The 11,711-nt window shown below is 37.5% G+C and overlaps 1 protein-coding gene across 1 annotated transcript; it reads left to right on the top strand.

Moving 5' to 3' along the window:
- The first annotated feature begins 6,843 nt into the window (after positions 1–6,843).
- On the top strand, positions 6,844–11,502 carry LOC138359856 (uncharacterized). Its single transcript, XM_069319578.1, has 6 exons — positions 6,844–6,886; positions 8,235–8,326; positions 8,558–8,673; positions 8,964–9,052; positions 10,828–10,949; positions 11,230–11,502. The coding sequence occupies exons 1-6, from the start codon at positions 6,844–6,846 to the stop codon at positions 11,500–11,502; spliced, it is 735 nt and encodes a 244-aa protein (XP_069175679.1).
- The last annotated feature ends 209 nt before the right edge of the window (positions 11,503–11,711 follow it).

Genomic DNA, 11,711 nt, shown 5'->3' with positions numbered 1-11,711 from the left:
TTGGTAAACTCTTTATTGAATTAAAAGCTGTCCAGCTGTTCAAAACATTATTCAAAAGTAAAACTAAAAAGCATTAATTTCATCCTTATAATTTCCTACGTAGTTCTTCAAACTTGCACTGTTACTTGTGCTACCCACCCCCACCAATATATATGGCTAACTCATGCAACTTGCATGGCTTAGCCACATCTGGGCCTAGTGCTGGGAACTAGGTTCCCAGCACTACGCTGGGAACAAGGTTCCCAGTATTAGGCTGGGAACCAGGTTCCCAGTACTAGGCTGGGAACGTAGTCGTTCAATCTTGCACTATAACTTGTGCTACCCACTCCCCCAATATATGGGGCTAATCCATGCAAATTCTATATTCAGTATATATATCAGGATGGTTGCATCAACTTTGAAGCTGCTAAAAGAACATTCCAGGAGTGGAGATTTATGCAGTATGAACTTGCAAATGTCCAAAGCTACAATAAGAACGTGTGCCCTACTTGTCATACTAACCCATTTGCCATACATATTGATGGCAACAAAAAGTTATTCCGATATGAAAAAGTTGGAAGGTACAGTTCTTAAATAATTTTCCTTTTGTAAGATAAATTTTTATTTTTCAACAATTAATACATTTCTATTAGGGCAACTTATATATCACAATACATTATTCGTTAAGTAAATATATCAATATCTGAAAAATTCTTACATGCAATACATAATAGCGTTATTCATGTATTACAACATTAAGTAATATACATTTACACAATCATCAAAATTGAAAACAAATCAATGTAAATTATGTAAATACTGTCATTTTGTTTCTTTCAGAGGATTGAGGGAATCATATTATTCAGAGAGTGTCTTTGCTGCTGACAATGATGTGGCTAGTCACCTTAACCATATAGAGAGCTTAAAAACAAAGGTAAATATTATGTGTACAGACTTTGTAAACTGTACATAGATTTTATATTTTTATTTATATATACAAGACTTTTTACATTCTTGTACAGCCACTAGCACGCATAGTGTTTCAAGCAAGTCGTTAATCCTATGTTCCCCAGAATATGACCCCACCAAATCCATTAACAACCAGGTACCCATTTTACTGTTGGGTAAACAGGGGGGGGGGGGGCCATAGTTAAGGGTTGATGCCCAGTAAATCTTCCAAGGACAGGATACAAACCCAGGACAAAGCGCTCACGAAACGCCAGGCGAGTGTCTTAACCCACTATACCATTGGGAAAAGACAGTCATGATGTCTTACAGTCTTCAGAGTTAATATATATATTATAACAAGTAGTTAGGCTTTTTTAACCCACAGGCAAGTCAATCAGTAAAACATAGAGTACTCAACGTTTGTCAAGAGCTACATGCACCATATAAATGGTGATTTTTGGGGTCTGAAGCCATACTGATTATGATGTTATATTTCTGTTGGTCTATATCACTTTTATATAACCCATCAGGTTAGGTTCTTTTCATTATTTATTATATATTTTATATATACTGTATTTATATAATATATATATATATATATATTTATATATATATATACATATATATATATATATATATATATATATATATATATATATATATATATATATATATATATATATATATATATTAGTATATTTTGGTAGCAGTCTTTCCTGTAGACATATATTATTAAATATGACCGAAAAAGTAAGATTAATAATTCTAACACGAATTTTCTCAATCTTTCGTACATTACGCTTCACTGTTGGAGGTAAATCAAAAATCAATTCTCCAAAATTCATTTTTATTTCTAGTCTGACGCGACACGGGCGCGTTTCGTAAAACTTATTACATTTTCAAAGACTTTAGTTCACAAATACACAACTGATTAGAACTTACGTATCTCCGATTTTATATCTACATTTGAGTGAGGTGGGAGGGGTGATGTGGCATTAACACAAGACAGAACAAGAGGGGATATTAATAGGGTATTAAAAGTATCAACACAAGACAGAACACAAACAATGGGTATTGAATAGAAGTGTTTGTAGAAAGCCTATTGGTCCATATTTCTTGATGCTTCTATATTGGAGCGGAGTCTTGAGGTGGGTAGAATATAGTTGTGCAATAATTGGCTGTTGATTGCTGGTGTTGACTTCTTGATGTGTAGTGCCTCGCAAACGTCAAGCCGCCTGCTATCGCTGTATCTATCGATGATTTCTGTGTTGTTTACTAGGATTTCTCTGGCGATGGTTTGGTTGTGGGAAGAGATTCTATGCTCCTTAATGGAGCCCTGTTGCTTATGCATCGTTAAACGCCTAGAAAGAGATGTTGTTGTCTTGCCTATATACTGGGTTTTTTGGAGCTTACAGTCCCCAAGTGGGCATTTGAAGGCATAGACGACGTTAGTCTCTTTTAAAGCGTTCTGTTTTGTGTCTGGAGAGTTTCTCATGAGTAGGCTGGCCGTTTTTCTGGTTTTATAGTAAATCGTCAGTTGTATCCGCTGATTTTTGTCTGTAGGGATAACGTTTCTATTAACAATATCTTTCAGGACCCTTTCCTCCGTTTTATGAGCTGTGGAAAAGAAGTTCCTGTAAAATAGTCTAATAGGGGGTATAGGTGTTGTGTTAGTTGTCTCTTCAGAGGTTGCATGGCTTTTCACTTTCCTTCTTATGATGTCTTCGATGAAACCATTGGAGAAGCCGTTATTGACTAGGACCTGCCTTACCCTACAGAGTTCTTCGTCGACTTGCTTCCATTCTGAGCTGTGGCTGAGAGCACGGTCGACATATGCGTTAACAACACTCCTCTTGTACCTGTCAGGGCAGTCGCTGTTGGCATTTAGGCACATTCCTATGTTTGTTTCCTTAGTGTAGACTGCAGTGTGGAAACCTCCGCCCTTTTCCATGACTGTTACATCTAGAAAGGGCAGCTTCCCATCCTTTTCCATCTCGTAAGTGAAACGCAGCACGGAACTCTGCTCAAATGCCTCCTTCAGCTCCTGCAGATGTCTGACATCAGGTACCTGTGTAAAAATGTCGTCAACATACCTGCAGTATATGGCCGGTTTCAAGTTCATGTCGACTAAGACTTTTTGCTCTATGGTACCCATGTAGAAGTTTGCAAACAGGACACCTAGGGGAGAACCCATGGCGACCCCATCTACTTGCTTATACATGTGCCCATCCGGGCTCAAGAAGGGTGCCTCTTTAGTACAAGCTTGGAGTAGTTTCCTCAGAATATTTTCTGGCATGTCAAGAGGAGTACAGGCTGGATCACGATACACTCTGTCGGCTATCATTCCGATTGTCTCGTCCACAGGTACGTTGGTAAACAGCGATTCTACGTCCAACGAGGCTCTTATCCCTGTGGCCCGTGTGCCCCGCAGTAAGTCAACAAATTCCTTTGGAGACTTCAGGCTGAAGGCGCAAGGAACATAAGGAGTCAGCAGGCCGTTGAGTCGCTTCGTCAGTCTGTACGTGGGTGTGGGTATCTGGCTAATGATTGGCCGAAGTGGGTTTCCAGGCTTGTGCGTCTTGACATTTCCATACGCATATCCAGGTTTATATTCCCCAATGATCTTTGGCAGGTGGAGTCCGGATTTCTTGGCGTTCACAGTTTCGATCAGTTTGTTGACCTTTGCTTTTAATTCGGCTGTAGTGTCCTTCGTTACCCTTTGGAACTTAGTTTGGTCAGAGAGTATGATGTTCATTTTCGCCAGATATTCGTCTTTTTTAAGAATGACATATATTGGCGACTTGTCACCTCTCCTGACAACTATCTCCTTGTTCTCACGAAGGCTTTTAGCTGCCGCTTTAAGCTCGGGGGACAGTATGGTGCTTCTGTAGTTGCCTCGATTCTTTCCTCCTTCTGAAATAAGTTCTGCTTGTAAGGTATCTTTGGTAGTGACCTTCTTTTGTGTCTCGAGGTCGAATATGTCGTCCAACAGAATTTCCAACTCTACTTTCCGGGCCATCTCACTCGGTCTGGACATAACATGACAGTTTATGCCCAGATTTAGGAGAGTGACTTGGTCCTCAGTGAGGTTAATTCCTGCAAGGTTCAGGAAGCCATCTCTTGGTCGTGGAATTGCCATAGGTCCTCCATATAATGTTGTTAGGGTAAAGGGTAACGAAGTTCCAAAGGGTAACGAAGGACACTACAGCCGAATTAAAAGCAAAGGTCAACAAACTGATCGAAACTGTGAACGCCAAGAAATCCGGACTCCACCTGCCAAAGATCATTGGGGAATATAAACCTGGATATGCGTATGGAAATGTCAAGACGCACAAGCCTGGAAACCCACTTCGGCCAATCATTAGCCAGATACCCACACCCACGTACAGACTGGCGAAGCGACTCAACGGCCTGCTGACTCCTTATGTTCCTTGCGCCTTCAGCCTGAAGTCTCCAAAGGAATTTGTTGACTTACTGCGGGGCACACGGGCCACAGGCATAAGAGCCTCGTTGGACGTAGAATCGCTGATTACCAACGTACCTGTGGACGAGACAATCGGAATGATAGCCGACAGAGTGTATCGTGATCCAGCCTGTACTCCTCTTGACATGCCAGAAAATATTCTGAGGAAACTACTCCAAGCTTGTACTAAAGAGGCACCCTTCTTGAGCCCGGATGGGCACATGTATAAGCAAGTAGATGGGGTCGCCATGGGTTCTCCCCTAGGTGTCCTGTTTGCAAACTTCTACATAGGTACCATCGAGCAAAAAGTCTTAGTCGACATGAACTTGAAACCGGCCATATACTGCAGGTATGTTGACGACATTTTTACACAGGTACCTGATGTCAGACATCTGCAGGAGCTGAAGGAGGCATTTGAGCAGAGTTCCGTGCTGCGTTTCACTTACGAGATGGAAAAGGATGGGAAGCTGCCCTTTCTAGATGTAACAGTCATGGAAAAGGGCGGAGGTTTCCACACTGCAGTCTACACTAAGGAAACAAACATAGGAATGTGCCTAAATGCCAACAGCGACTGCCCTGACAGGTACAAGAGGAGTGTTGTTAACGCATATGTCGACCGTGCTCTCAGCCACAGCTCAGAATGGAAGCAAGTCGACGAAGAACTCTGTAGGGTAAGGCAGGTCCTAGTCAATAACGGCTTCTCCAATGGTTTCATCGAAGACATCATAAGAAGGAAAGTGAAAAGCCATGCAACCTCTGAAGAGACAACTAACACAACACCTATACCCCCTATTAGACTATTTTACAGAAACTTCTTTTCTACAGCTCATAAAACGGAGGAAAGGTTCCTGAAAGATATTGTTAATAGAAACGTTATCCCTACAGACAAAAATCAGAGGATACAACTGACGATTTACTATAAAACCAGAAAAACGGCCAGCCTACTCATGAGAAACTCTCCAGACACAAAACAGAACGCTTTAAAAGAGACTAACGTCGTCTATGCCTTCAAATGCCCACTTGGGGACTGTAAGCTCCAAAAAACCCAGTATATAGGCAAGACAACATCTCTTTCTAGGCGTTTAACGATGCATAAGCAACAGGGCTCCATTAAGGAACATATAATCTCTTCCCACAACCAAACCATCGCCAGAGAAATCCTAGTAAACAACACAGAAATCATCGATAGATACAGCGATAGCAGGCGGCTTGACGTTTGCGAGGCACTACACATCAAGAAGTCAACACCAGCAATCAACAGCCAATTATTGCACAACTATATTCTACCCACCTCAAGACTCCGCTCCAATATAGAAGCATCAAGAAATATGGACCAATAGGCTTTCTACAAACACTTCTATTCAATACCCATTGTTTGTGTTCTGTCTTGTGTTGATACTTTTAATACCCTATTAATATCCCCTCTTGTTCTGTCTTGTGTTAATGCCACATCACCCCTCCCACCTCACTCAAATGTAGATATAAAATCGGAGATACGTAAGTTCTAATCAGTTGTGTATTTGTGAACTAAAGTCTTTGAAAATGTAATAAGTTTTACGAAACGCGCCCGTGTCGCGTCAGACTAGAAATAAAAATGAATTTTGGAGAATTGATTTTTGATTTACCTCCAACAGTGAAGCGTAATGTACGAAAGATTGAGAAAATTCGTGTTAGAATTATTAATCTTACTTTTTCGGTCATATTTAATAATATATATATATGTATATATATATATATATATATATATATATATATATATATATATATATATATATATATATATATATATATATATATATATATAATATAAATATATAATATATATTATATATTATATATATATATATATAATATATATCATTTATATTTGATTTGCAGAACAGCCAAAATTGTGGTGTCTCGTTGTGGAAAGCGGCGCGAAACGAACCGTATACACACAAATCCCTGGACCAGACTGGCATAAGCCTTGCATCATGCCGGCATGGTGTAATTCTCAAAATGTGCAATATGACTCGTGGTGAGGTTTTTGGCTATGCACACTTATCTCCATATAAATTACTTCAAAAGTGCCAAGTACATCTGCCAGGACATCATATGTCAATACTGGCCATGGGCCCTGAAAATTCAAGAAAAAAATAAGAAATTCACCCTACTGGAGACAAAGCCGTTCCTAGGTGTTTTGCATGCAAAAGCACATGCATGGTATTTCCAGGTAAATAATTATCATTTGTCAAAATAACGAGTATAAATGTAACGTTATTTTAGGGTTAAAAAGCTATTAATCAGAATAAAGTATTTAGTCATAATTAAATTTTTGAGCAATCGACTAATATTCTTTCCTTGTATTTATTTTACAGTGTGTTACATCTTAATTATAGGTCTTGTATGGAGGACGCTGGCAGCACGGAAGTGGTTTGACCACAGGTGAAGAAAACGAGCAAATTTTCAGCTATATGTCGCGGTACAACAGTACCACCAAAATCATGTTGAAAGCCGGTTAGTTTATAGTGCATTGTTACAATGAGGAAGGTATAATCTATTAAAACTTGTTAGTGATATTTATTATGTATAATGAAGATGACTTCAGTAACTAGCAACACCTGGTGTCACCCTACTACTTTGTGTATATGAATTGGATTTGATTAATATAGCAAGTAAATTATAGATAGTATAAAAGTGAATGTTGACCAGACCACACACACTAGAAGGTGAAGGGATGACGACGTTTCAGTCCGTCCTGGACCATTCTAAAGTCGATTGTGATGAGGAAGTAGACAGGCAATAAATAGGCTAGAGAGAGCTGAGGAGCAAAGTAAGGTGTATTTTAGGGGATAGTAATAATAATAAGAGCTACAGATGGCCTATTGGCCCATACGAGGCAGCTGCTATTATAACCACTGAATGAGAAGGAGATAGGAATAAGAACTAACTAACACACCAACAAACTAACACACTTCGTAGCAATCTTAGCCCAGAGTTTAAATAAAAGGTTTGCTTGTAAAATATATAGTAACAGTGCTCCTCAAACAAAAAAAAAAAAAAATGCTCCTGCTGCTGGTGTCTACTCTATTTCCTGTTCATCTTGTACAATACTTTGGCGAAACTGGCTGTACACTGAATGACAGACTTAAAGAACACAAGAGAAGTGTTAAGTCTGCAGACACTAACAATGCTCCCTTCTGCCATGTGAGGGATTCTAATCATCCCATAGATTGGTCTTCCTCCAAAATAATCTTTCCTGCCTCTACTCTCCACAGACGCCGTCTTGTTGAATCGGCTCTAATACACAATGTACCTATCATGAACTTGAGTCCTGGCTTTGTTGCTGTGGATTCTTCCCTTTCACAGTATATACTGAAATGCTGTAATCTTTCTAACAAACGTGACCTAACATAAGCCTACCCCTTCCATTTATCTATCTTTTCTTTCTCTTTCCTTTTCTTTCTCTCTTCTCCCTTTTTTCTGTTCATTGTCTTCTCCTACGCTCCCTTGCTATCGTCTTCTTATTCCTATCTCCTTCTCATTTGGTGGTTATAATAGGAGCTGCCTCGTATGGGCCAATAGGCCCTCTGCAGCTCTTATTATTATTACTATCCCCTAAAAAGCACCTTACTTTGCTCCTCAGCTCTCTCTAGCCTATTTATTGCCTGTCTCTACTTCCTCATCACAATTGACTTGAGAATGGTCCAGGATGGACCGAAACGTCGTCGTCCCTTCACCTTCTAGTGAGTGGTCTGGTCTACATACTTTAGCCACGTTATTGTGACTCATCGCCTGCATAAAAGTGAATTATTTTCATTTTACATATTCATTGAAGGGAGTTATTTTTTGTCCCTTTTTTCAGAGCATGAAGAAGAACTTAGTGAATCTTCATTTTTTTGGAACCAACGTAAACATGACTCTTTAGCTCGTGTTCTAGCTTCAAGATTTTGTAAGGCAAGTAATTTGCTTTATTCATTGAATATATGCAACAATGATCATGAATCACTAATATAAGTGCACAGGAAAAAAAAAACATTCAAAAATAAAAATAACATTTACTGCCATTAAACAGCCTTCATCAGCAGTTAGGCTCGTAAGGATTGTTTTTTTTTTGTAATATCAAATATTAAATAAAAATTGCAACATTTATTATACTAACAGGGCAGTTTTTCCTCCTGTTGATAGGCAAAAGAAGCTGCAGAGTTAATAAGAAAGGAGTTAGCTGACTTATCTCTTGATGAAAAACAACTTCTCATCTGGATTGCAGAGTTAACCAACTTAGCCCAGAGTTTAAATAAAAGGTTTGCTTGTAAAATATATAGTAAGAAACACTGTTTTGAAATACTCTTATATATTTTAACAAGGTTATTGTACTGTAAAATCAATGCAGTACCATAAATCATAAAATTGCCAAAACATTTCTTTATTATTTTAATTGTTTAGTTCTTGTACAGTAATTGTCAGCCATCATAAAATGCCATTGTGACCATTGCCTAAAAATTTAAGTTAAATTTTTTTTTAATTAATCAGGGACTTTACATGTTTGAATTTAGTAAACATTATAGTAAACAGTATCCTCTATTCTCAACAGATCAGTTTCTCAAAATGATGTTCAAAAGGGGATAGAGTTAGTATGTGACTCAATTAGAACCAAGAAATCCCAAATATCCGGTGTAGCAGGTATGTTAAAGCTTATGTATAAGTTAGGGACTGATAAAACAAACAGAAATCTTTTAGTGTTTGTAAAATACTTCAAGAAAACAATGACTTTTTTTTATCTAAGCACATCTAATGTCATTTATTTCTCAGGTAGATTTGTATGGATACCATCTCACTTAGGTGTTGTCCTATGTAATTATAGGTAATTGTCAAAATTAAGTTGAGATATCAATATCTATGGCAGGTGCCTGCAGGTATAATAATAATAATAATAATAATTTTTATTTAGGTAAGGTACATACATAAAGAGATTTTACAAAGTTTGTTGGCTTTATAGATAGAGCTAGTACATACAATGCCTAAAGCCACTATTACGCAAAGCGTTTCGGGCAGGAAAAACATTAATGACTAAAGCTTAAAACTAATGGGTAAAAAGAAAAGATGTGATGAGTACATATAAAAAATAGAGGTAAAAGAGGGGGGGAACATTGTTGAAAAAGCAGCACAAATACAATTACAAATTATTACAGAAAATTACATTCAAACAGCGTTGATTTGAAAAACAAAAAAAAACAAAAAACATACATGGGTTGACAACAGAGGGGTAAGGTGGGTTACATGGAATTTATTAGGTATAGCTTCGTTTTTAACTTAAACTGGTTGAGAGAGGTACAGTCTTTAACATGGTTGGGAAGGTCATTCCACATTCTGGGCCCCTTGATTTGTAGAGCATTTCTGGTTTGATTTAGTCGTACTCTAGGAATATCAAAACTGTATTTATTTCTGGTGTGGTGCTCATGGGTTCTGTTACAACCTTCTATGAAGCTTTTGAGATCAGGATTGGCATTATAGTTTAGCGTTTTATATATGTATAATACACATGAGAGAATGTGCAGTGACTTAATGTCAAACATATTCAGAGATTTGAGTAGGGGTACCGAGTGATGTCTGGGGCCAGAATTGGATATTGTCTTAATAGCAGCTTTGTGTTGAGTAATTAGAGGACGTAAGTGATTTTGGGTAGTAGAGCCCCAAGCGCAAATACCATAGTTGAGATATGGATAGATAAGGGAGTAATAGAGAGTCACCAGGGCAGGGCGTGGTACATAATATCTGATCTTAGAAAGAATGCCCACAGTTTTTGAAACTTTTTTTGATATGTTTAGAATGTGTCCCTGGAAATTCAGCTTGTGGTCAATGAGAATGCCAAGGAATTTGCCATCTAATTTGTTACAAATTTGGGTATTGTTTATTTTGAGATTTATTTGATTAGAGGATTTATTGCCAAACAGAATATAGAAAGTAAGTAAGAAAGGCAGGTAATGAATCTGCCAATGGAAATCATTCCAGTTGTAAACTATTTGAACAAAAGCTAGGACATACTGTCTATCACTATATATGTGATTGCCCTGTTATCAATGACTTCAGAACAAATGGTATGATGTACTTTGAGTTTTGTTATTACTTCATACACTCAGGAATATTGGAAGATATTCTTGTGCTGTACCCCGATTTTGTTAGTGGAGGCTAATAGATCAGCCTTACATTTCATATTCTCTCCAGATTCCATATATGACTGGCTGTCCTGTGAGGTTTTTGATCTACACTGTGGTCTTTCATACATAATAGGATAGCAGCACATTGCTGTGTATACCTAAGCTTGTTAAAAAAAAGTGGTTGGCAAATATTTATGTAGTGTGTTCTGCTACTTTTGTGTAGGTATTCACTACTAAGTATATACAAAACAAATTTATCAACTATAATCTTATTTACTAGTAACAAAGTGTTTCTTTCAGTTTCAAGCAAAATGAGATCACGATACCGTGCAAAGATTGAAGCAGACAAGAAAAAGTTGAGGGAACTGATAGCGGTCTACAATGAAGACAATATTAACTTAAGGTTCTCTTCTTTAGTAATTGTAAACATTTTGCCCTCTGCGGTTTTTCTCACCTTTATCAGTCACTCCACTGAAATAAATGTTATTGCATTATAGCTACTTGGTAATTATTTTAACAGGTAGCTTAATCATTGTTGTTTGTGTCTAAGCTAAGTAAAATTAGTAAAAGCATTTTGTAGACACAAATTGTAATATATTTTCATTATCACTTTTACTGGTTAAAGTTTAAATGAAACACTTGTTAGGAAAACAAACATTTAATTTAAAAAATACCTGAAATAATGATGTGTGTGTTTTACAGGAACCGGGTAAATACTCAATAAAGAAGTCATCATTCCAGCATGTAACCATTGGACTTACGGCCCTCTTGCTAAATATGAAAAAATTATATCAAATTAAACTAATTGAGGCAACTAACCTGTTTTCTGAAGACAGGGAAGTAGAGTACAACAAATTTCAAACAGACAGTCAAGATTCCGAGGATTCCGAGACCGACAGTGACAACAGTTTAGTCAGTATTGAGTCACAGACTGACAACGAAGAAATGGAAGAAACACTCTTCCCTTTGATTTGAGTAGCTTTAAGTAGCAAAGCAAAGAGAAAATAACAAGTATTCTCTACCCCTGGGTTGGGCAAATGTTCTTTGCCCAAATCATCGTCATGTTAATTTTGCATCCCTATGTTGCTCAAGAAAGATTTGTTTTCAAATTAGTTTTTATTTTTATTAATTACCCTCAAAGTTTTGTTCAGTTTAGAAATGCTTATTAAATAAATTGTAGTTGT

Source organism: Procambarus clarkii, chromosome 8, assembly GCF_040958095.1.
Source record: "Procambarus clarkii isolate CNS0578487 chromosome 8, FALCON_Pclarkii_2.0, whole genome shotgun sequence".
NCBI classification, from domain to species: domain Eukaryota; kingdom Metazoa; phylum Arthropoda; class Malacostraca; order Decapoda; family Cambaridae; genus Procambarus; species Procambarus clarkii.
The sequence above is the reverse complement of the archived record's forward strand: the minus strand, read 5'-3'. Positions and strand labels throughout refer to the sequence as shown.